General features: G+C 41.1%; 1 protein-coding gene across 1 annotated transcript; it reads right to left on the reverse strand.

Moving 5' to 3' along the window:
- Positions 1–609: 609 nt before the first annotated feature.
- On the reverse strand, positions 610–25,602 carry LOC113019116 (adenylate cyclase type 2). Its single transcript, XM_026162640.2, has 26 exons — positions 25,296–25,602; positions 22,498–23,748; positions 19,668–19,865; positions 19,307–19,468; positions 17,158–17,307; positions 16,283–16,437; positions 14,818–14,929; positions 14,573–14,700; positions 12,890–13,048; positions 12,649–12,808; positions 11,718–11,855; positions 11,544–11,569; positions 11,345–11,398; positions 10,455–10,518; positions 10,248–10,345; positions 10,063–10,147; positions 9,361–9,498; positions 8,258–8,335; positions 7,755–7,930; positions 5,727–5,811; positions 5,459–5,617; positions 4,068–4,214; positions 3,844–3,951; positions 3,536–3,650; positions 3,179–3,303; positions 610–1,187 (listed from the first exon to the last, which is right to left on the reverse strand). Exons 2-26 carry the CDS (start codon positions 23,392–23,394, stop codon positions 1,053–1,055), a joined length of 3,852 nt encoding a protein of 1,283 aa, XP_026018425.2. The 5' UTR covers positions 23,395–23,748; positions 25,296–25,602; the 3' UTR covers positions 610–1,052.
- Positions 25,603–27,180: the final 1,578 nt, after the last annotated feature.

The raw sequence follows: 27,180 nt of genomic DNA on the forward strand, positions 1-27,180 counted from the left end.
TTTTACAGCATAATTAATGACAGCTATGGGGCCACACTCGATAAATAAATCATATTTCAGAGCTATATGGTTTTATTAAATCTCTCTGGCTCCAGCAGTGAGGACATATGACCAGCCAGTCCTTTTTTTTTTTCTCAGAATTTCACAATAAAAGCACAGGTTAGAGAATAATAACAATAACTAAAAAAAAATCGCAAAAATAAATATATTTTACACAAATATTTTTCTTTCCTATCCCATGGAACAGCTTGTGATTCCCTCAGGTTAAAGCAAAAATATTACCAAACCTGTTTCCAGCTGCACATATAAACCCTTTTCACAGGCGTAGCTAAAGTTATGAGCAGTGCCAGTGTTTTTCCTTCAATGACGAGTCATTATATCAGAAAACAGCAAATGCAGCAATACAGTAAAAAAAAAAAAACAAAAGTGAAAAATGTAAAGATATCTGAGCTAAAACCTAAATGTCTGTAGTGAAAAACATAAATAATCTAAAATAAAATCCTCTAAATGTAAATCCTATATGATCCTTCATATAACAGCAGTGATCTTTGGTACCTTCTAACTTCATACACGAGTACTGTGTGATTCAGCCACGACCAATGTACCAAAAAAAGCATATTTCATTTAATGTTTTGATAATAATACAATGAAAAGTGTCTGCAGCAGTTTCACATGAAACACAGATACAGTACAGAAACAGTAGGCAGCATGCGTGGAAAGCTCCCTGCTTTCGGCTGCTTGCTCGCAGTTGTGCGCCTTCCTTTGACCAGTCTGAGGTGGCTTCTCTTCGGTGAATGTGAATGATTGCCGGGTGTTGACCTTTGCCGTCACATCACACAGAGGCCGTGCAGGTGTCTATAATGACTGCCGGCCTGGCTGAACATACAGTGGTGTTTTATTTTAAGTCCTTCACACTGATTGTGTTTCTCCGTGTGGAAAAAGAAAAAAAGAAAACCCCAGAATGAGTCATGCAAGTGTGAGCTTGGCTGCTACAGACAAACAACAAGCACCTGCAGCTTGTGTCTGGGCCGTGGCCTGCAGTGAAGGCTTGATCAGAAATCAGGAGACGTGTGATCCGTGTTAACAAAGTAGGTGGTGAGCTCCCCCTTCCCCTTCACATTCACTTTTCCTCTGAGAGTGACGCCGTATCCCACAGTCTGAACCATCTGGGACGTCTCCTCGGTCACCTGCGAGCCAGAAAATGACAATAAAAAGAGTTAGGTTATATGTCTCTCCAGGCATCTTTAAGCTGCTGTGCCAAAAAAAAACCCACACCTGAGGCAACAGAAAAGCACAAGAGGCAACGAGCTGCCAAGGCAGAGCTCACAGCTCAGTATGAAAGAAAAGATGGTGTTGTGCTGGAGTCACATTAAGAAAAGTCCTGACCCCAGTTAATTCGATTATATGAATCCGACCACGTCCTGTCACTCAGCACGTCCAACCAATGACGAGGGGAGTAGACATCAAGACCTTATTGTAACGAGAACCCGATGGTGCTATCAATCAATCTATCTATCTATCTATCTATCTATCTATCTATCTATCTATCTATCTATCTATCTATCTATCTATCTATCTATCTATCTATCTATACATGGTACAGTATGATGTTAAAGCCTTAGATTTGCTTCCAAAGAGTCAGCTTTCTTGTCATTCTTAAAATGCTCTTGGACAGTAGTTCTCCAGGTTTTATGAAGGTATTTCAAAGTTTTCTTTGGACATTGGCTGCTTTTTCACTCGTTTTCAGTTCATTCTTTTTGCCTTTTAAGAGTAATGTTTGTTGTTTTTATGCTTGAATCCTTCAAGCATAAAAAAGGCTCCCAAACAAAAAGCAAGGGACCAAATTTAGCCACTTTGTTACTAACAACCTGTTGTAAAAACACTTAATTTGTTTTTAATTTCTTTAGTTGAATCTATTGAAAAAAAGCCAAAGATAGCATAGCTTGTGTCATGGTTCTGGGTCAATTTGACCCTACATTTTGAGTCTCTTGTGTTTTGGTAATATTTTGTATTATGGTTTATGTTCTGGTTCACTAGTAGTCTCTGTTTAGTTCCTTGATTATTAGATTCCCTCTTGTGTCTTGTTTTTCTTGCGTTCCACTCTACGTTTCCCCCAGCCCGTCATGTCCCCCCTTTGTCTGCCGTTCCTCCGCTCTGTCAAACTCGTGTGTCAGTCTTGCATTCCTTCATTTCCTGTTTTATTGTGAAGGTCTTATGTTCCATGTTCAGTGTGCTTACTTTAGCTTCCCTGGTCTCGTCATGTCTAATTTGTCTCAGCTGTGTTCCCATGTGTTTTCTGTTCCCTCGTCGTTGTACTGTGTATCTAAGCCTCTGTCTCCCTCTGTCCAGTGTTGCGTCTCCTTCATTCCCTGCTGTGTGTTCTGCCTGCCTGCCTGCCTGCTTAGTTACTTGTACATTCCAGTTTTAGTTAGTTTTGCATTGTCTGATATTCTGCAATAAATTATAATTAACTTAAAAAATTTATTATTTGCCTCCATGAGTCTGCGCTTGAGTCCTCTCTTGCCTGCTTCACACAACCAGCACATGGCAGCTTGACATACATGAAATAGTGTTTTTGGACCAACAAGGTGATTCACAGGCAGCTATTGGCTGAAAACTTGGCATATCTCAGCCTGATGAGCGGGATGTCCTTAAAATACTGAGGAAACCGGACAAAGGAAGAAGTTGCAGGCCTAGAAAACCATTACATTTATTGTAGTGTTGTTGTGTGGCATTCTTACCAGAAAACTAAAAATACCCCTAAAAAACACACAACAAAAATAGTCTCCATTAAAATTTTATTAGATTTTTTTTCTATCTAATAGAACTTTACCTTGAAATATTTGTTTTGTCGTATTGTGTCCTTATGTCATTTTATTGAGCCATATATTTTGTTCTTCTTCTATAAGCTATTTTAGGTCGTGTTTGAGTTGTAGCCGCTGTAACAAACGACTTTCCTAACCTTTGAGAGTCAGTAAATAAAGTTTATCTTATCTTACTGAACAATATTGAAACTTTCATCAGACTGGCGTCCTTTAATAATGCATTAATGCCTTTACAAACATCAATAAACCACCATACAATATTTTATTATCATATTATAGGCTTGTTACACCAAATCCATCAAACACTGGTGAGAGAAACAGACTCAGGATATATTCCAAAAAACAAAACTGACCTGGATCTTGTCCAGTACTCCTGTACTGTCCATCCTGCTGGCCACGTTAACAGAGTTCCCCCAAATATCATACTGAGGTTTATGGGCTCCGATAACTCCTGCAATCACTGGGCCGTGGTTGATCCCTGAAGGTGAACAGCAGACAGAAGTTATTTCAGGGTTATCAAGACTGTCTGAGGAGGTGAGATCAGCACCATCCATGCACCCGTGTTGTCTTTCTTTAAATCATTTAGCTGTTTATAAAAATGAAAAATAAACAGACATCATGCAACTTCTGATTCGACTCTGAAAATAACAATAAATAACCAGACTATAAATAATCTGTAACATCTGCATTATTCTTCTGCAGAGACTCACCAATCCTCAATTTAAAGCTGTTAAAAGAGTGCGTGTTGATGTTTTCTAGTTTGGCCATCAAAGCGATGGCGAACTCCACCATGGAGCGCACGTGGCTGTAGGACATGTCACATTTCTGTAGGGGGAGCCAGAGATCACAGTATTCAGTCAGAGGGAGCGTGTGCAGTTTGTTTACACTTTAAAAGTAGACTAGAAGACGGCTTTGCAAGCCTGGATTTGCAAATCCAAATTCCTTTCCTGAGTATGTCAGTCATCCTGTGTGCAACCTGCAGGTAATAACCTAAAGCTGTGACTTCAGGGTCACAAACCTTTCTTTCATCCCCCGGAGCCAACTGTGTCAGCCCTGCAGCGGCCATGTAGGTGCTGCCGATGGTCTTAATCTTCTCCACCGAGGAGAACTTGGGCTTTGAAAGAAGCTGCGTGAAAGAGACACAAAGAGGAAGAGAGAGTGAGAAAGAGGCAGAAAAGACAAAACGTTTCAGCAGGCTGGTGCTGACAGCAGCAGGACTTCACACCGTCAGCTTCCTCATACCTCATCGAAGTCTGATATGATTTCGTTGAGGAATCGCAAACACTCCAGGCCGTCTTTGTTTTCGCTCGTCTCGTTGTAAAACTCCTTGAACTGAGGCACCGATGCAAACATCACGCACACGCAGTCATATGACTGACTGTACAGGTCCTGAAAGGATGTAAAATAAAATTATGATTAAAAAAATAATTCCAGCATAAGCCTATTTTCATCCAATTTGCATGCAGGAGCCAAGTCAAACCTGTTCTGCTGCTTTTTGCACATGAAACTCCAAAAAGGTTTCATAACTGGAAACTAGCGTGTTGGTGCCAACACTCAACTCACTCAACATCCAAAAATCATTGATTTTTTTCCCTCCACAGTGTTTTCAGACTAACTACTCTCAAATATGGCTGACTGAATGATTGAGGTGGTACAAATAGTAAGAAAAATATATGAAGCAGAAACTTTTTTCCCTTTATTTCCTGTCAAATATGTGCTGTTAACCAATAATTCACACGAGGTCAGAGTATGTACAAGTAAAGGCCATGAGAATTAAAACCACTCTAAGCACTGTTTTTGAGATTGTCGTCTACTCTTTCACTGTATGATGTCAAACAGAGTGGACATCCGTAATATGGCCATCTCAGCCAAGAATGCCCATCGTTCACAAACCTTCTGTTTGCAGGGGACAGCCAATCAGAAGAAAACTGGCTTAAAGGCAGAGATAAAGCAGCTTGTCTTTGATAGAGGATGAACTGAGGAGCTGCACCAAAGCCAAAAGACAAATATAGGGGTGTGCAACCGACTAGATTTAAACCTAAATTCTCTTTTTTGGCTTTCAAATAAAGTTTTTTTTCCCCATCAATCCATCCGTCTTCTGTCATTTATCCAATTCAGGGCTGCAGGTGGGTGGCCGAAGCCTATCCAAGCTGCCACAGGGTGAGAGGAAGGGTACATCCTGGACAAGTCACCAATCTGTCACAGAGCTAACACAGAGGGAAGAACATGCAAGCTCCACACATAGAAAGACCAGATGGTGGATTTAAACCCAGGACCTTCTTGCTGTGTGGCTAAATCGCTAACCACTGTACCACCGTGCCGGTTTGTTAAAAATATTCCTTAAATCTATGTTCAATTGTGCCAAATAATCAAATGGGATAACTGATTTTTGCCTCAATCGAGCAGTTCTTGATAAATAAGAATTATTTTGAACTGTGAATCATGCAAAGCTCCAAGGACAAAAATGTGGTGCTGCAAATCCTCCTTACACACCCACTTTCATATTTCCTCATTAAATTCCTCGGAATGTCACACAGTGGAAGATAAATATGAATATCAGGCTTGTTTCCAACTGGATCTGTATTGAACAGATAAAGGACAGAAGCTGTGCACCTTGGGAATGTCTTACTTACCTGGTTATTGATGTTTTTGCCCACGAAGAAAGAGGCGACGTGGAGTGGCAAGACGTTCTGCAGGAGGAGCTTGTTGACGTTCTCCATGGTCTCCATCTCATCTCTCTCTGTCTTGAAGCAGCGCTCCAGCAGGAAATCTACACGGCAGCTCAGCTCATCCTGAGAGAGAAGCGAAGAAGCATTGGTTTAAACCCGGATGTGACATGCACGGCATTTCCTTTGTTAAAGAACTTCTTGCACACGGACACACACAAACACACACACTCACCTGTCTGGCCAGTATGATGCATACAATGTAAAAGATGGACAGCCAAATCCCAGACATGATTTGAGGGTCCTTCAGGACTCCGGGCCTGTGGAAAATCCCATGCATGTTATTATTTGTAGAACCGTGCAGGCTTCTAACATGTTTCCATTACATATGTTCAAAGACCAGTGTCTTGTATCACACACAGCCGATGCGGCCGGCGCCCCCAGGCGGGCCTCAGTCTATAGAAAGCCGATGAATAAGTAATGCTGATGTGAAACTCCAGACCAGGATTCACAATCTGGACTCTCAGAGGTAGACAAAGAGTAGGAAATCCAACACTTTGGCTTGGCAAAGCACACTATGGCCCAGTTCCACCTCATCTCCTACACCCTCTCCCTGCACACTTTTACTTCCTGTGGAGGCTCGTCCACATTCAGTGCTGTTCTAAAACAAATAGCTTAAAGCTGAAGTGGATAATTAAGACCCCCCCTATTAAAGATTAGCAGCACACTTCTAAAGTGGAGCGGCTGATTTGTGTCCGATCATTTATAAACCAAAATCCTGGTGATGTGTTTACCTTTTTTTTTTTCAAAAAGGTCATGCTTCTCAACTGGAAAAGGGTGGAGGACTTAGGCTACGTCCACACTAATGGGTTTTCATTTGAAAACGCATCGTTTTCTCTCAGTTTTGGCCTCCCGTCCACATTGACATCGAGCATTTCGAAAACGCTCACGAAAACACATGCATTTGAAAACGGAGCTGTCCCGTCGCAGTGCGGACACTCGAAAATGGAAACTTTCTAAAACGATGACGCATTTTAGTCATGTGATGCCATCATGTGACCAATTAAACAAAGATAGCGGAGGGCATTATACAGCAGTTGTTTTGATTGCTCTCAATTTTGACAGCCCTAAAAAAGATTAACATCAGTTTGTACATGCTCCGGATAGCTTTTCAAACTCTTTAATTCTCACTCGCTTTTGCGCATGCGCTGTACTGGAACGTAAGCGTTTTAGCCGTTTCAATGTGGACGCACAACTCTGTGAAAATGACTGAAAACGCTAGTGTGGATTTTCAAATCTATCCGGGCGAGTGTGGACGTAGCCCCAGAGTTAGGAGCTCAGGGGCTCAGAGTAGACCCAATACTCCACATAAAAGGAGGCAGTTGAGGTGGTTCAGGTATTTGACTGGGATGCTTCCTACATGAAGTGTTTTGTTTGTAGATTACATCTGTCAGCCAGCTTGAGAACACCAGGGTGTCACACTAGATAAACTGAGACTAGAGGAGGCAGCCTGGGGGTTGAGGGAGGTCTGGGCTTGTCTGCTTAGACTATTCTTATTGTGGAGGGGAGGGTGGTGGTGGTGGTGGGGCTGGGGGGTGTTAGTAAAATACTGTTACACTTTTCTTTCATTTTTGGCTTTTTAAAAAGACACATGAAAACACATGTAGATGTTAGTTGCAGCTTTATTTATCATGAAAAGTTTAACATAAGAGGAAAAGTTCTGTCTTTAAAATCACATTTACAGCTTAAATGTGGTTGCCAACATTTAAAAATACTAACCACCACCCCTCATGTCCTGTTATTTGAAAATCGTTCCTTCCCAGTCATCGTGTTCACAGCATTTTCTGAAAACCTGAGATTGACCTTGAGGTTAAGATTCAAACTCATTCAAGATTTATTTATTTTATAATTAAATTTTATCATTTTATTTTATTTATTTGTTTATTTATTTATTTGCATTTCATTATTATTATTATTATTATTATTATTATTATTGATCGTTTTTACAATTCTTTATTTTTTTAAACATATTTATTTTTATTATTTTTTTCATTTTCATTTAGACACTATGGTATCAACTGATGCAATAGTGCCTTTTGAAATCTATTTATTAAAATCTGCTACAAACATGAGATATTGGAGGACTTGAACCTTGCAAAGTTATTGTAACCATTGCTCTGGGAAATGTGGAGAATGAGGCGAGTGCTTTGCTTGTTTATCAGCGTTGGCTTTTTCCATACGTGAAGAAGTGAAATGTACTCACTTGGAACCATTATAAAACAGTTCGATGAGGCAGGTTGATCTTGACTCGAAAACATAGAGGAAGAGGGCGAGGTAAACCACGACAGCCAGCGTGAGCAGCAGTGTTTTCACAGACATGCACGTCCTGGTGAACACAATCACTCCCAGCATGGCCAGCAGGCAGCAGTACAGGTAATACTGCATGTTTGGACAGAGGGAGGTAGCAGGAGAAATATGTGAGTACAACAGGTTAGGCGTGACTTGGAATACTTCGAGTGAAATGTTCCAATAAGTTCAAGCAGCTATGTAACTCTCTTGGCCAAATATCTTTCAGAAATGTAGGAGCTAAATGTCAAGTATTTTAGCAACGTTCAAGTCTGTGCAGAGACAAAAAAACAAGTCACATAGATCTATAGATAACAATGTTATGAAGAAATCTAACAAACTATCATACTGCCCCAAAGAAATGATAAAGTACATTATTTAACATGTAATAAAGGTGCAGTGAAGCATTTATTTACTCACAGGCAGCGTGTGGAGTTTCAAACTTTCCCACACTGTGGTGTTGGCTATGCTGGTGCAGTTATTTCCAGGAAGGAAGTGCTGCAAGAAATTTAAAGTTAAAACAGTAAATGAGATATAACAGAGTAAAGAGGCCCATTTAGTTAATCTACAAAAGATCAATAATTATTTAGCCATAAACTGTTTTGTTTTGAATGAATTTATAGCTAAACGCTATTCTGTGCCAAAGTCTTGAGTCACCCCTAATTTCTTTTTATTTTGTTAGGAATATAGGAAATAATTGCAGTGATTTACTGAAACAGATGCAAACGTGCTTTGAAATACATTATATAGGGCATATGTTGAGATCTGGGAGAGTTCTGGGGAGGCTGATACTGTTTCTACACTGAACAAAAATATAAACACAACACTTTTGTTTTTGCTCCCATTTTTCATGAGCTGAACTTAAAGATCTGAAACCTTTTCTACAGACACAAAGGACCCATTACTATCAAATACTGTTCACAAATCTGTCTAAATCTGTGTTAGTGAGAACTTCTCGTTTGCCGAGATAATCCGTCCCACCTCACAGGTGTCAAGGTGCTGATTAGACAGCACGAATACTGCACAGGTGTGCCTTAGACTGCCAACAACAACAGGCCACTCTGAAATATGCAGAGAAAAGTAGATTGGTGGATTTTTTCTCTAAGGATCATCTGCTGGTGTCCAGTGTGTCCTTAAAAAAGGTAACACTCATTATAATGAGATATAGCAGGTTTTCAGCTCTTTGGCAATAACCTTGTTGATACAAAAACACAATTTTTATGTCTGTCAGACTGAGTTATCTTTCACATTTTTAATAGATTCAACTAAAGAAATGGGAACAAATGTGTTTATTACGACCAGCTGCTAGTAGAAAACAGAAAATTTCCTCTAAAAGTAAAACGACTGGACTGAAAATGAATGAAAAAGCACCCGATGTCCAACTTTGAAAGAACTTCAGGAAGCCTGGAGAACTGTTGGTCAAGAGCACTTTAAAAAAATAAAAATAAATAAAAATGAAACAAAAAGAGAGTTGTTTTTTACTCTGAGACGTTACTGGCAGAACGACCGATGAAGGAACTTACAAGGTTGAGCATGGCCATCAGCAGAGTGATGAGCACACAGATAATGATCACAAACAACCGCAGCACAGCCCTGGTGGCGACGCCGCGGGATAGCCCAGATATCCACTGGACACCCACCGGCATTTTGGAACGCCATTTCTGTGAAACAATAAAAAAAAATGCTGTCTTAATAAAGCTATTTGCAGCGATTTTAGTTGCTTTAACTGTGCATAAACAAGTGTCTGCATATTGAGACGTTTGCACTTTCCATCCAAACTGTGAAGCACTATTTAATTAAATTAAACTGAATTTAAATCGCTGCTCTTTTCAGAGTTAAAGTGAGATGATAACGTTGATAACACTCGGTAAAAGTGAAGGGGTACTCTTGTGCAGAAACGGACTGAGGAGATGGACAGAGGCGTGTTAAATGTGTCTCAGCGAGAGTTGGTATAAGATTAGGGGTGTGCATGGTTTGGTTTTCATTGTTTTCTTTGCTTTTGTCTTGTATTAAAAATAAAAAATGCAGGACTAAATGTGCAAAAGCTCCTGTGTGTTCCTCTGGAGCCGTCGGTCAACCCTGAACCTGGACCGTTCATACCGCAGGTGCACGTACGCGTGTTTTCTCTTCATTTGAAGAACCACTGACACTGAAACCTGGACTGTCGATAAAAGGCGGATCACCTGTTGATATGTATTAAACACAGCCCGCCTGGGTTTGTTTACCTCCAAGTATCCAGTGAAAGCAATGAACAAGAACACCACCATCACTGCAAAGGTCACACCGTAGGACACCGCCATCACGAAGTTCCTGTGGAAGAGTGAAAATTCATAGTTCACACCACTTTCTCCCCAAATAATAAAAGACGTGTGCGCTTGTGAGACGGCAAGCAGGAAACAGTATTACTCACGTCTTAGAGACCAGCATCTGGACGGTGAAAAGAGCGACGAAAATTAAACCTAAGCAGCTCATTGAGTGGTGCAAACCTTCCACTTCTGAAAAGCGGAACTGAAAAGAAACAAACAAAAAAATAGTGTAAATGGCTTAAAAATGCTCAATAGAACCTTAAAGGCGCTTAAAAGTCCAGTAATCTCATCTTTGACCTGAATGAATCTACCTGTTTCTCTAAGTTGATATCGTTGAACAGCAGAGTCAAACAGTTGAGCTTCTTTGCTCTCTTCCTGAGTGAAAGATTGGAAAACAATCAGAGGACGAATCACAGAAGCCAGAAATATTCAACAAATCAAGTTTCTTAAATTAATTTTAATGAAAAGCTACATACACCCCCACGGCGTCCACAGGAGTTAAGAGGGTACGGTTGGAGTCAGGCACTGTTAATGTCAAATGTCCTTAATTAACTGAACATCAGCAGGTGTCAGAGCACCTAATTTGCTGCTCTGGAGCAGTCAGGTGTTTGTTAACACAATGACATGATCTGACAGCAAATTCACCCCCGAGGTCAGACTGTGCTATGTTCAGAGAAACTGCACAAAGCTCAGACTCTACAGGCCTCAGTTGGCATGTTAAATGTTAAAGTTCATGACAGCACAGTTAGAAAAAGATTGAACATGTATGGAAGGCCTCTTCTCTCAAAAATGAACAGGTTAGGTTTACAAAGCGCAGCCAAACACAGACTATCAGCTGTGAAGCACGGTGGTGGAGGGGTCATGATTTGGGCTTGTTTTACAACCACAGGGCAACTTGTGCTCGCTGAGTCGACCGTGAACTCCTCTGTTTGCCAAAGTGTTCTAGAGTCAAATTTGAGGCCATCTATCAGTCACCTAAAGCCTGGCTGAAACTGGTTGATGCAACACAACACTGGTCCCAAGCAAAGTCCAGACCTCAACCTGAAACAAATGCTTGACTGTGCATAAATAAATCCTCACTGCCAAGAACAGTGGACCAAAAAAGTTCTACGAGCGACTGAATCGTGGGGTGTGCTGAGTTTTTCAGAGGACTGTTAAAACCGTTTTAACTCTACAGGAGCACAAAAACAATAAATCTTACCTTTTAATGTCCAGCGTGTCCAGCGATCCCCTAACACTGTTATCAATGACCAAACTGGGAAAGAAAGAGGAACATGTTAGACACATCCAGGGATTAAAGGATGGATGTTATTGTTCTATTTATTTCTATTAAACTTGAATAAACAACTAATGCTTTTTTGCATGACTTCTCTAGTGATCTTTGGTGATCTTTTACTAACCAGTCATCTTGTGAAACCGGGCGTTCCTGAATCAATCACACAAACAAACAAAGATAAACACAATGGAGTTAATAATGAAACGCTGATTAGAGGCCAAGCAAAGGAGGTGACGTGACACGCTGCATTTCTGAGGGAGAAACTAAGCAGCAACAGCACAAATGCACAGATACGTACGGTGGTTGACTTCTTGGGCCGTCTGGCCTCGGGGTTGCTTAGGCCTTCGAAGGGGTTGACGCTCTTCCAGGACTGGAGGTACTGAGACATCCGCAGTGACGCTCGCTGCCTGTTCTCCCCTGGTGTAAGATGGCTGGGCTGAAATTGGGGCAAATATTACAGCTTAACATGATTTGAACTGTGATTCATTTTCCTAACAGCTACAATACACGCAACAGAGGGTTTCCAGAGGGGACACCACTATCATCTTCCTAACAGTTTTTAATCTAACAGCTTCCCTTTTTACACGTAACGGTTTACATTGTGGTTGCTGTTGTGAAATTACATATTACAGCAACGTGTTGATTCCTTAAGCTGGGCACAAACACGGCTGAAATTCCTAACATGGAATGAGGCACAACATGTTTGATCTTCTGGCGCGGCACAAGAGCGAGAAAACACTCGAAAGATTCAATCTGGCACCTTCTGCCTTTTAAAGACAACGTGTCACAAGTTTGTTTAGTCGCGGGTCAAGTGAGCGGGAACAGTGATGGTATTTTCACGAGTCCTTTTGAGATGATTTCCCCGCAGTTGTAAAGAAATTCACAAGAAGACAAACACGTGTTTTATTTGAAGTCAGAGGTTGGGATTTCCAAGGTTCGAGGAAATGAAAGGTGTTTCAGCTTGATTGGCTGCAGTATTTTTAACAGGAAAATTTAATGTGGGTATTAATAAGGTTACCAGGGATCAAAAATACTACAAAAATTTGACTGATAAAATAAAAACATAACACACTGTAAACTGAAAACCAAAGTATAAGAAAAAACCAAACAGCTTCTGTGAATATCTGTATTTACCACATAGTTTATAAACTTGGAAAGGAGTAGGATGAAGTTCACATTTGTTTGATATAAATACCTGACCCGTGCCTCATAGATGGGCAGACACCTACCAGTCCGTGCCTCCTGGGAGGACGGTGTGGCTTCTTGGGGTCGATCACCAGGTATGTTTTTCTGCCCTTCAGAAGATGGTCCCGACTCCCCCCGTCCCCATCCTCAACTTCGTACACTCCGTCCAAATGTTGGAGCGTCTCCTCTGTGATGTGGACCCGCCTATAGATGAACAGTAGAAATAATAAAATACACACAGCTCAGAGTTTCATTATGTTTAAACTGACTTTAAGCGTCTCTCACCCAGGGAGACCTCCGGACTCCATGTGGTTGGCTAAGGTGACGTCATCTGACCACACGTCGTACTGCCACTTCTGCAAGCCAATTACGCCGCAGAGCACGTTGCCCGTGTGAACGCCTACTCGCATGTTGATCTGCACCCCGGTTGCCTCTCGCAGGTTACTACAGGGAGACAAAGGCATGAATCAAATCAGTAAAGTTCAGCCCTGATCATTTCTGGCCTTGTTTCGTCCACAGGGCTAAGAAGATAAGAAAAAGTACCAAAAGACAAATAAAACAATATATATAAGTGTATATATATTATATGCATTGCTTCAAAGACCCTTCAATAATACGGAGAAAACGCCAACAATCAGACAGCCCGTATTTGAAAGCACTTGGTGACAGTGGGAAGGAAAAACTCCGGACCTGCTCCAGACTAGGTTTTGTGTTCAGCATCAGTTACCATGGTGATTTAGCTAGGTCAGAAACGAGCAATTTTCCTGACATGGAAAACTCTGACGTCAAGCTCGACACAGCTCGCTGAGCCGTTAATCTCATAGTGCACCACTGTGGACCTCAACAAAGGGCAGAGACGGAAAGACAAGTCAACAGGTGACAACAATGAGTGAGGGGGAAACGGGAGAGGAAGGAATAGAAAGTAAAACCAGATCAGGTCACATGCAAAAGCAAACCTTCAAAGTAAAACAAGGAGCCAGTGAGACAGACAAACCCAGAAACAAAAGAAAGGAAAATAAGAAGAAATCAAAAATCAAAAACATCCAGCACTTCCGTTCCTTTGTGTTTTATCTTTAAAACATCCATTGTGTGTGTTTTATCTTTTTCCTTTTTTTTTTCTTCCGTTGCGTTTAAAAAAAAAGAAACTTCTGTTCTGTTATTCTCTACTTCCATTTCTATTTTTTTTACACTGTATTTTATTAAACTTCTGTTCTTGGGAACTGCTAATGATGAAAGCAACAAAAATAAGAAACAAAGGGCTGCAAATACTTTGCAGAAGTGGCAATCCCCTGTTTGTGCAGTGAAACACAAGAAAAGATGGTGATGCAGCGGAAGAACATTATAATCTCATGTTAACGTTTCGTTAGTTTAAACAATAACCCACACTGACCGCCCTGTAGAAGCTGCTTCTGTACAAAATGTTGTTTTTAATTTATGCCTTAGAGGGGAAATCAAAAATGAAAGACTATTAAAATAACCCCCAATCATTAATGTCAATCACTAATCTTCCCATCAGACTGACACATGACACTGTAATGTAAATTTATACACCTATTTTTATCCAAATGTGAGCAAAACCGTGCAAACAAAGCCAGATATTTTGACATTTCATGAACATTGTGGGACAAAATCACACAAGACCTCACTGAAATAAACAGCACCAGTGTATTATGGACTCTTTATAGTTGCCACTGTATGCTCCCAGCAGCAGGATAAAGTCTGCTTTCAGTCGTACATTTGAATATGAGCGCAACAAGCACAAAGAGGAACTTAAACAGGGTACATCACATGCAAATTCACAAAACCGACGTGCTTCACTCAGATGGAAAATTATTTTTGGCACGTCAGACGTTTTAAACAAACGTAAAGCACATTTCTTTTTCTTACAGTCGTCTGTATGTGTGGAGAAAAACAAAATCGCCTGAAATACATATGAGTAAAACTTGAAATAACTTGAGATAAACTGACCTGATGGCAGTGCACATGTCCAACCCCATCTTAACACAGTTCTTGGCGTGGGTGGGAATGGGGTCAGGCAGACCAGACACACAATAGTAGCAATCCCCCAGGATCTTAATGCGAAGACACCCATTCCTCTACATATGGAAAGAAAGGGACGAGAAAGTGAGTCCGGGAGGTCAGAGCTGACACAAAGCAAGTCTTTGTGGGGAAATGAAAGGGTTATTTCAGGGTGGGTGAGCTGGTATTTGCACCTTGGCGATCTCGTCGAATCTGCCGAAGAGCTTGTTGAGCACAGCGACCAGCTCTTCGGGTGTGCAGGTGCTCGCCAGCTTCGTGAAGCCCACGATGTCGGCGTACAGGATGCTACATGAACCCACACAGACAAACACACCACTTTACTTTAAGCCTTATTAACTGACACTCATCCATTCATTAAAGGATCTGTTCTATGCCTTAAAGTCTTTCTAATCATCATAATCATTGCACGCCACCCTCACACCTTCCCATTTCTGGCGACTAACGAATAAACTGCCTTCATCGTCACCTCTGAGGTTTCCACAAGTGCACTGCAAGACTGTGTTAGCCTGCTACCAAGCTAAAATCAGGATGTTTTATAAGCATTTAGATAAAACTGCTAAGATACCTTATCAGCTAACTCAAACTCTTTTTACACACATAAGAACAGGTGTGTAAATGTTAAAGGTGTAGCCCTATTGTACAATCTAAATATAGACCTTTCTATGTTTAGATTGTACATTCATAATTTGGTAAGTCTGAACTAACAGCACCCTGCGGTAATGTTAAAGAACAACGTAAATATCACATATATGACGCCATATCAAAGTTGGTGCCATGTGGTTACAGATGATTATGTTTCTCTAGATCAAAGTGGTTCACAAACACAGCGCTGTGTTTGTGTTGTCTTCAGGAAGGGGCCCGGGCCTTGTTCTCACGTCAGCATTATGTCATTTGATCAGACATCAGACACAAACAGATGACGCTACTACTACATTTGTTTGTGGAGGGGGGGGGTGGTATAAACAGCAGAACCGTGTGCTGGAAACTTTCACTGTGACCTCACCCGTCCACACCTGAATTTGAGACAATTTAATACAGGCGTGCCAAACATAAGGGCCGTGTGCCGGAATTGGGCCGGTAAAGACGCCAATCGAATCTGACCCACTTTTAACTGTATTTTCACGAGTTTTACAGCTTTTCTGTCAGCTAACAAAAACCTTCTGTTTTATAATTACGGGTCAGTCTCATTAATGACCACCCAGAGCTTTTTCTGATATTTGACACATTTACTCCTATTAGATTTCTTACAGAAGCATTGCTTTGTTATGTAAACCTTATTTTTCTTATATTAAGGTATGTCAGCGATTCAAAGAGTAGTTAAACGTCTTCTTAGGAGAGTTTCTGACCCCCTTAAGATCAGTGCTTGCGTCCCACGATGCAAAGTCAGCTTGACATTCCTGATTTCCTACTTTTGAAGTCTTTTCTTGGTACACGTGTGTACAGCCGGCGAGTCCGCCCCACTAACCTGCTTGAAAATGTCTGCTATCTCTTATTCTGATGTTATTCACTGCATATTTTTACATTTTCAGGACTTTGTGTACTTCTTGAGATAGTTAATCCCACCAAACATGAATAATAGAACGATATCACAGTCGACATCACGAAAGGACAATCAGCACTTTCTCCGGCGATGCTCACCTGACGTCTCTGTGCTGCCGTACATACAGGCTGTGAAAGTTGTTTGAAGTTGATTTATTCTCGTCGTCGCTCTTGGGATTCGACAGCCTGCTTATTACCTCCGTCTTCAGCTCCACGGCGATGTACCGTGGCAACACGGACAGCAGGAGCTGCTCCTGTTGCCGGGGAAACAGACAGGACGGGGGTTACGTGTGTGTGTGTGTGTAGAGAAGGTGGGTGAGGAGTTCACAATGGCTGTAAAAGAAAGAGATGGCCATCAAAAGCCTCCTTGAAGCGCTGCCATGTTTACTCGGTGGATCAAGTTTCATCTATTTGTTTACTTGCTGTAAATGGTTCCCATTCAGGCTCGCCTATTATATACGCTGCTCGACTTCAGACAAGTGAATGATTAATCTATTGGAGTAATAGCAAGAAAAGCATACAGTGTCACATAAAGAGGACTTTAATGAGAGCGATTACACATACGAGTCAATTAAATGAGCTGCCCCCAAGAGGAATGGAGGAGAGATTAATTTATCAAATTATCTCATTTGTTTATTTTACTACTTTAGCTGTAGGATGGATTAAAGCACACTCTTGTATCTTTATTTCGGAAATTTGAAGCAGGAGTGAAGAAAATTAACTTTCTGGCTCGTCACGCTGGCAGCGAAAGAGACATCGAAACAAAATTATATTTCATTAAAGCCAAGCCAAAATCAGTAAAGGGCGGGGTCAGATACTTTAGTTTTGTGTCATTCACGTAAGCAAATAACTGCAATGTGCTAAACAAAGGTAAGCAGAGCGGACGAATGCTCTGCCCAAATGAAACGACAATGAAACGGGTCTGAAAGGAATTCGTGGGCCTGATGTGAGTCACGTCTGTTTGAGAAGCTGACCTGCTGATATTTCTTTATTTCCTTCTGGGAGCGTATGGCGCTGAACTCCTCTCGCTTCTGATTGGATATCCGGAGGTCTTTCTCAGTCCTGTACAGGTGAAAAACTCCCACGGCGTTCACGCATGCAAACAGCACAGCGTTCGCCACCAGCTGAGAGAAGAAACAGTCAGAGGAGAGGGGGTGTTTATACTTAAAGCCGTCCTCTCATATGGGCTGTTATATGAAAATTAGAGACACAGATCACGAGATATGTTTCACTAACTGAGAACTGCAAACTGCACAGCTGCTTACAAACACATTTAATTTGATTTGATCCATGGATCATGAGCTTGAATGAATGCCGTGGCAATTTTTGGACTTTTAATGATTTCTTTGAGCTGTTCTTTGTCCAGGGTGGACAAGGTTGAACATATACTGCTTAAAAGTATACATAGAGGCTCAAATATATACATGCACTCACTTAAACATTTAATATGTTCTACAGTGTCTTCTCACTAACTTCTCGTAAGTGGTCATGACTGACTCCAACCGGTAGTTTCTCTTTGCAGCATAAAAATGATTTGTTTGATAGAACTCATCGAGAAGATCTGAGAAGGAAAGATTGTAGACTTACAAAAGCTCATCAGTTTAAATGATTTTATGTAAGTACAAGTTATCCGATGTGTCACCACTAAGACCTGAGAGAAGACCCACGGATGTTCAGGAATAACCCACGAACCACCAAGGCTCAAGACTAACATGAAGTGGAAACTGCTGGAACACCAGCATCACTGTCCACAGTTTGAAGCCAATATTACATCATGGATTGAGAGGGCGTTGACCAAGGGAGAAGCCTCTGCTTCAATCTCGACAGGAATTTGCAGCTCTCCACATGGACGAGCCAAATGCCATCCAGAGAAAAGTTTTCTTGTCAGATGAGGCTGTTATGAATTGCAAAGCACGTACCCAAATACAGACTCAAAAGCTGAGCTGAATAAACAGACACTGACCTTTGTTTACAGAAGCAGAAAAATCCCAGACCCCCAAAACAAAGTCCTCAAATCCAAATGCGGAAACATGCAGGCAATGTACAGGAAACAGAGGAGGAAAAACAGTAAAACAAACACAGGCAAACAAAGGCTTTAAATAGACACGAGAGTTATCGGGAAAAACCAAACAGCAGGGCAATTACGAACCAGATGAACCTAAACCAGGACAGGAAAGGAAGGAAAACTAAACACAATGTACATGAGGCAAAAGACTAGCAAACAAAACAGAAGGGCCGCTAAGCCACTTACAAACAACTTGACATGAAGTAACCCTAGATACTGAGATTTCCAAACATACATAAAAACTGGTTTTGGATCCGATAGAGTAGGCTAACATTAAACTTCTGGAAAGACCTTCAAAAGTCCCCTCGACCACCTTATTGAGGCCAGGGGCTACTTATCTTCGCTAGCAGGCCTACCACTTATATTACTGCAGAGGTCCATGACCTTCGTAACACACAGTTATTACTGCTTTCTAGGGGATGCCTTCTTTGGGGATCTGCCAGGCCCGGGAGCCGCTGCCAGTCCCCATCCTCACTATGCTTAAAAGCCGGGTCTGTGCCAGGAAACCAACTTATTTAAATGAATTCTAGTGATTCTGCCAAGATAAGTAGTCACACATCTAGCCAGAATTATGCCAGAAGCTTGTTGATGGATATCAAAAGACCCAACATGTCAAGAGACAGTAACCCAATTATTAGTGGGGGGTGTGTCTATATCTGACCCTTGAAAATCCAAAAGAAATCATTAAAAGTCACGCACATGATGAGTGAATATGAACATCTGACCACAACTGCATGTGTTTATGACTTCACTAATAATAACAACAGGTGATTTACATTTTTCCAAAGTAACTGAGCCCTGTTGATACCGCTGTATCACTCTATTTGAATTTGAGGTTTTTTTTTTTTCTTTTCTGGCTCATGCAAAAGGAAGCATCTCTCCAAAATTTACATATGAACTTCCAAAGCACACACACCAATTATAATTTCAGCACGACCAAACCCTTTTCATTAATAAGAAATAGGGAAAACAATTAACGTCACAAGAGGAAGGTTAACATGACCCTCGTGCCGTTAGAAACTAGTTTAAATATATTCAAATATGATATGTGTGTGAACCTGCACAGCCAGATCTGGTGTCTCTGGTCTGGTGACAGGAACGTAGACGCTGATGATGATGACGTGCGAAACACTGGTCCCTATCCCGACCATGAGGGCCCAGGCCAGCGAGAGAGGCAGCACCGTGTACACGCTGAGAGAGAGGAAGAGGAAGAACGCAACCTAAGAAGAAAGAAACATGCAGCAGTTTAGAGCTTATCCCAGCTGTCCTGGGCGTCTTTTCACTTTTAACTTCTCCTTTGTTTCCCAAGGAGTTGCCACCACGGATAGATGTGTACGTTTATTTGGCGCAGATTTTACACCGGAGCCCATCCTGATGTAACCCTCCCATTTATCTGTGCTCAGGACCATTGGGACTCACCTGTTCCCACGCTGTCACTTGTCCGCCCGTGAAGACGAAGACCATCGCAGTGATGTATAGTATCCCCCAGACGAAGAGGGCCAGCGCTCCTCGACAGCGCCTCACCGTGGCCAGCCAGGGCAGGCAGACGAGCAGCATCGTGCTCAGGCAAAGAACAATGCTAACAATGGACAGAGCGCCCACATGTTCGCTTATTGTCTGTGAAGCGACAGAAAAAGTGAAATAGTGCTTTAATGTCACCAACATCTTAGCTGTTTGAAAGTTTTAAAAAATGCTCTAAAAGAAAACTAAATTGTCTGCTCCTGCACAGCATTAACAGTGGCAGGGAAAGGAGCACTTCCTATTAATATTAATGCATTTGGAAGAGCTTACTTTGCTGTTTACTATATCCAAAAAACACCTGCCTGCTTAGCACAAAGGAGCAAAATTAAAATGCTTGTATTCATCAGACGTGAAAGCCGGGCTCAGCTTCAAACAGGTGGTGCCATGTTTTTAATCTGCTTCAGCCACAGGAAGTAAAGGTATTTTAATTTTCACAATGACAGGGAGGATTGGTTATTTTTAAAATGGAAATATTAGTTTTGACTAAGGGTTATGGTCATCTATCCACTTTAAAAGTTGGTATTTATAAATTAAACAGGAGGGAGATTAGCATGCTAGCTTGGTGATGCACATGCAGTGTGCGGCTAGCGTTAGCACTAAATACTGCTGTGCAAACACAAGACTGGACAGTATTATGACTCAAATGTAGGTTTATGTGTTTCAGAGAACATAAAGTGAATTGAAATTCACGAGTACAATGAAAAGAAGTGCTTTCTCCTTTGTCATTATATAACTTAGCTGGGCTATAAATGAGAAGCAAAATGTGATTATATCTTATTTAACTTCTTAGATGTCTTTTAGACCTCAAAACAGAAAACTTGTTGAGCAGGTAAAGGTGAATAGTGAATGTTTGGGATAAGCTCGAGTGAAAGCCTCTGTTCAAGCCTAAAAAGGCGATTAATCAACTTTCTCCCCCCCACCCAAAATTTAGACATAAAGGGAAGCCTTTGTCAATACCATTAGCGAAAATGTTACCTTGCATATATGTACATTTTATCTTGTATAATATTATTGTTCTTTGGTTATACTGGATCTATTTATTCTTGCTCTGTCCAATCTACTGCTGTAATGATATGAATGTACCTATCTACCTATCATTTATGGGACTAATAAATAGGGGTGGGGGAAAAAATCGATACTGTGTAGTATCGTGATATTTTGTTTGCTAATAATGTATCAATACAGGGACAGCAGAAATCGATATTTTGTTACAAAAAAAGTTTTTGTGGACTGGAACTCTGACTTCAGAGCATGTTGATCCTTTTTCTGAGCAAGAATCCTGACATTCCTTCACTGTCCAAATGTGTTTAACTTTTTTTATGGCAGCAATAAACATGACAGTTTACTTATTTTAATTTAAGACATGTTTTATTTTAATTAAGTTTAAAACTTTTTTATTTAATGTAAAATTATATTTTGTTTTAATTTACTTTCAAATTCTTCAGTTGCTGAAGGGGCTGCATAGTTTTCATAAATTGCATAGTTCAGAATAGCTATAATTGTACCAGATGGTTGCATTGAGTTAAGTTGGAGTGTGAGACTTTGATATTAGATAAAATGAATATTGATAAAGTTTACCTTTATGTACAGAATCTGAATATCGCAAAATATTTTAAAAAATTGCAATAATATCATATCGTGCGTTAAGTATTGTGATAATATCGTATCGAGGAATGTATGGTGATTCCCACCTCTACTAATAAAGGATATCTTAACTTATATGATCTTATCTGAAAATGATAATTTTTTTTTAGCTTTTTAGATAATTTGATGTTTTACTTTTATTGTATCGTCTGATACGATAGCAACCGGTTCTTACAGATCACCCTTTTTTAGAGACAGAAAACAGTACTTAAAACAGACTTTTCAAAGGCAGGTAATACTTGTATGTACGGCTTTCATGTACAACAGTGACTTGCAATTGTAAGAAGTCATGTGGTCTAAGTGAAGTGCAACAGGAATGCTGTTGCGTTTTGGTGAAACAGGTTTAATCCTCCATTTTCTTGGTGCCGCTGGCTGTAAGATTTCTCCTTTGCTTACGCTCATGTTGATAATCTCAAAAGTGGCAGTTCTGATCTTTTCTTTTAATTCTTTGGCATCTACGTGACTTGCACTTATCTGACTCTATATGCTGGCTATGTTTTGCTGCTTTAGGTCTCAGTCACAGGCCACCTACTGGCAACCATCTGCGCAACAGAAGTCAGATTCACACACACACACAGTTATAGAGCTCTTTACTGTTTACTGAACTCTAAGAACTTTTAATCTCTCAGCCTATCACACCTCGATGGATGCATTTTGGGGTGAAGTATCTTGCCCAGGGAAACTTGGACTAAAATAGCCATCAATGAGGCTACTCTGCGTTAAGATAAGATAAGATAAGATAAGATAACCTTTATTAGTCCCGCACGTGGGAAATTTGTTCTGTTACAGCAGAAAGTGGACAGTGCAAAGTTACATAGCAAAAACTAGAAAAAACTCTGAATACGGTAAGAATAAGATACTGATTATGTTGTCTGATCTACAATTTCAATCAAATTTTGAACTCAAGAAACTACAGATCCACGTTCTTTTATTTTGGAAACAGCAACTGTGTGTGATGTGGACATCTACTTCCCTCTTGCATCAAAATCAGACATAAAGGGACCAGGAAATGGACCTCTGGTGCTCAGTGGGGTGCATTTCCCAAACTGAAGCATGGCTGGTTAGTGTTCACTTTAATTCTCACCCTTGTGGCGGCGAGGACGATGATAATGACCAAACTGAAGACCAATGTCAGCACCAGTCCAGACACCATTAACGGAGTCTCCTCCACGCACTGCAGACAAGCCCTGTGGGTGGCCTGATAGCAGCAGCACACGCCCTCTATCACAGTCTGCCTGGACAGGTTGCTTCGTCGGTCGTCATCTTCGTTGGCCCACCTGATGTCGATGCTGTCCCCGGATTGGCTGGCCCTGGGGGAAACACTGGGTAATTCTGGCGAGCTTCCACTCAGTGAATTTTTCGTTTTTGCTTTAGTAGTTATGTCAGTTTTAGAATCAATGCTATAGTTGTCATGACTGTTTTTAGGGGTTTGCTCAAGCTGAGAGGTGTTCAAGCTGGATTCAGACAGATTGATGGGAGAGATCCGGCTAGCCTTTTCGAATACATTTCCATCGAGCTCAGACAGCTCTTCATCACAGGAATCAGCGCTTAAACTTGCGCCACCGTAACCGGGAAGGGATTTTGAGCTGCCGTAGTCCGAATCACTGCAGCTGTTCTTTTGCATTGAATCCCTGCTGTCACTTTGTAGCTTATCACGATCTGCACCTGCTCCCCTCACCAAAGAGTTGGCTTTGTTTGGTTCGGGGGCCTGTCCAGTCTTGGCCACTCCCACCTCTACGGAAACCTGGGATGCACTGAGTCCTGACTCGCCTCCGATGACAAGGCTGCCTGTGCTACCATTTCTGCTTTTAGCAGAGCGCTTTAAGTTGTCTGTGAAGTCCTCCAGCTCAATGATGTTGCGCCCGTTGACTTTGCCCTCCCCGTCGTTGGAGACGACAACAATATTTGGCACCAAGGACAGCTGCGAAGCTTCTGCTCCAGGCTTCCCCTCGTCCTGGATGCCTCGGGACTCGTCTGGCATGGTGACCCAGTGTGAGTGCGAGGGCTTTCACAGTCTGCCAACCTGTCACTTTGCTTTTCCCCTTGTGCCCGTCAGCTCCTCTGCATGACAAAAACACACTAGAACAGTGTTTGTTTGTCTTTACTTTCCCTTGTCGGATGCTGTTAACGTCTGAGCAGCAAGGAGAAGAGTCAGAGAGTATTTCAGAGAGAGTCCAGCTCCTCTGTTTTCAGCACTCTGCAAGTCAGGCGATGAGGCTAAAGACGCTCCCTCTGGATGTGTTACGGACCCAAAGATTGTCGATAAGGAATCTTAAACTGCAAGATAACCTCTTTAGATGAGCTCTGATCCATACTGGGGGGAAGAAGGGTCTCCCTGTCAACAAGAAAAAGACAGAAAGACCACACATTCAGCAAAGGTTAAACCAAGCCAAGCCTTCACCTTCAGCTTCCAAAGCCTGATAACACGTGCACTCAGTTTGTACCTGCCCTCGGTTTTAATGCTATTTTAATGACTGACTTCTTCTAGTCCTTTCCCCATTATGCAAAAAAAACTTGTTAGTCTGGCTGCAGGCACTTCCCCAGTAACACACTGTTACCCTGTTCAGGTGTGTACTGGAATGACACGCAGCTGACGCACTCACTGAGCATTGGAAACATTTTTTCAAGCCACCACCTAGATGCAGTGGTTTGCTCTGATCTGCCTCTTCCCCTTTCCTCACTCTATCTGATTAGTGTGCAAAACATCATGACTGCCACTTCCAAGTCCCCATCAATTCACAGATTAAAATATTCTTTTGATCTGTCCAGTCTGCTGCAAAAAAAACATCAGATATCAGATTTAATAGCAGAGTCATGGAGGGATTACCCGGTAATTCATCTGATTCAAACCGCTCACCTTGACCAACCTGCACCCGGCGCAGGAGGTCAGCTTTAAGCCGCACACTTTGAGATTGAATGACAACAGCGTGGTTTCTTTCATTCACTCTCTAACACAGGAGCACTGTGTCTGCTCATGTGGCAGAGACAGCGCAGTTATTGTTCTTACTTTGTGGTCCTTTTCCAATGCCTGCTGGTTTCACTACTCTATTCTGTGTCTGTGAAGCACTTTACAGAAAGAAGAAGGGGCTTTCCAAGAAAATCAATGCAGATACCTGGTCCAGGTTCTCAAAACTGTGTAAAAGACTATTTCATAGTTAAGATTGACAGTTTAATAAAGTGTACAAAACAGGATCTCTTTTTTAACACTTACAGGACACTTAAAGCCATTTTAAACCACCTTTTTTAGGTTATATAACAAAGAAAGGCAATTTGAAAGCATACAAAAAAAATCTCGTTATAAAATTATTTTAAACTTAATTCTGTGTGCTGAATGCCACAAACTCGACCCACTGTCTTGACTTTGGCGACTAAAAATCATTAGTCAAGCCAAAGAAAGTCCCACAATTTAAGGATTTCTCGCACAAGTTCAAGGGCAGCTGGTGAAGTTTAGAAAGAGCCTCTCACAGAGAGATTTTACCTGCACGGAAAACCTGGAAATCAGAGTTTGTAGAGAGCTTTAAAAGCAAATTCAGACAAAAAAGATAAAAGGGGGAAGGTAACAAAGCCACCTCTGTCTCTGTTTCTGATGGATGATGGAAGCATCTGTCAGAGTTTAATAAACTAGTAATTGGCTAAAACGAGAGGGATAAAATATTAAGGAGTGAGAACAGTTTAAAATAGGTCTATCCGTTTGACGTGCGGCTCTTGCTTTTGTTGGGTGGTTATTGTCGCTTTAAAACCGATTTAACTGTAATAAATTAAAGCGGCGACGTGAACTGTGCGTCAAGGCGGAAAAAAGGCGCTTTTGCGCATTAACATCTGCGCTACAGTTACTCGATTTAAACGTCGTCAGTGTGTTAGAAAGACAGGTGAGATTCTTACCTCATTTTTTAATGATGTTAACGTCTCACTCACTGTCACTTACAGCCTTAGATCCCCCCCACACAGTAAACCTCATTTCCCTCTTTACGCGTAACTTCCTCCGTCATCCACGGAGCGCTCACACGCAGGCTTCACTTTCACAGAAGTTCACAAAAATTAATAATAAAATAAAAAAGGTGAAAAATATCCTGTGAATTTAGTCCTTTCTTTTCGAGAACAGACGTCAGAAACTTGCTGTATGTCTGTGCGCACCGAGCGACCGCTGGATTGGTTCTGGCGCGAGGCAGGCAGGTGAGCGGGGGCGGGGGCGTGTGTGAGCACGCGAGGACGAGCGCTCCGGTCAGGCAGCAGCAGCTATGCAAATATGATGAAGGTAAACAGAGAGGCAGAGACTGTCGAGGAGGACGGGTCAAAGGTCAGGCTGCAGGTGTGTCGTGTTTTCCTCAGCGATCCTGCGTGGAAGCTGAAGATCTGACGCTGTTTCGGGGTTTTAGAGGTGATATTAGCTAATGAGAGAGCTGCAGTGAACCTGGACTGTTTTCAGCAAAGCAAACCTCAGCTCTGGAATTTTGGATTCTTGTTTAAAATAACTGAATTCTGACTCCTGTGTGGATTTCACAGATGCCCCCCCCCCCCCCCCCCCCCCCCAAGTTGCTGATTCTAATCTTTAGCTTTTGTGATCTTCCCGATTTCTTTGGGTCCCCCCCCCCCATATTTATCATGACTTCAAGTTTCAGATCACGAATCAAGTTTTAATATAAGACAAAGATAACAAGTAATTAAAAAAAGCAGTTTTTAAATAACGGTTTCATTTATTAGAGACAGAAGCTACCAAAACTGAACCCACACTTCATGCAGAAACTCAGATGGGATCTTCTCTTTGGTCAGAAAAATGGTTCTTCTATTTCTTTTGTAACTGTAGACTGCAAAACAACTGGAGACATGAGATGAAAACAGTGCAAAAAAGAGTACACTGTGTGGAAAACTGGTGACAAAAAGTGGCCAACAGGAAACGCAAATATATGATGAAAACAGTATAGCTCAGCAGAAACAGCAAAGATGTAGGAAAAGAGAGAAAATGGGAGGTACAAATAGTTCACAAGGACTAAAAATATGCAACGAAAGGGGAAAACATCACAGCTGTTTCATTGCATAGATGTAAGAGGTCGAAATCACTGCACCAACTTGCAGGTATACATAGAGCCTGTTTGTTGACCCCTCTCAGAGGAATATTTCTGCTATTTGTTGAATCACTTCACACTGACCTCTGAATCATTCAAATTCAAATTCAAATTCAAATTTTAAATTTTATTTGTCACGTACACAGTCATACACAGTAGGATATGTAGTGAAATGCTTGGACAACTGCTCGTGACCTAAAGAAAACAAAAAAGGAAAAGGCTATGAATAAGATAGGAAATAAATATGAAAAATTAAAAAGGGTAAATTTAACTAGGAAGGAATAAAATATAAATTAAGGTTAAAAATGAAATAACTGTACAACACAAATTAGAATGAAGGGTAAATTTAACTGGGAAGAATAAGATAAAATATATAAATTAAAGTTGAAAATAAAATAACTGTACAACAAAATACACAATACACAATATAGAACTATATAAGAATGTATGAAGAAATCTAAATCTAAATAAATATATACACAATAACAGCAGCTGTACAAGTATTAACCGGAAATGAAGAATATAGTGACCAGTGACCATTCAAGCATAAAACAGGGATGAACCAGTGTTGTGACAACTTAGCAAATAACCAATTTTAAATTGTATCTTTAGGCCAAAGATATAATAGATTGAAAGGCACACACCGCACATATAGTACGTAAGTAATATACATTTAAATCTAGTATCTTTCAAATCAGGTTTAT

The sequence above is a fragment of the Astatotilapia calliptera genome, chromosome 3, assembly GCF_964374335.1.
Source record: "Astatotilapia calliptera chromosome 3, fAstCal68.1, whole genome shotgun sequence".
Lineage (NCBI taxonomy): Eukaryota > Metazoa > Chordata > Actinopteri > Cichliformes > Cichlidae > Astatotilapia > Astatotilapia calliptera.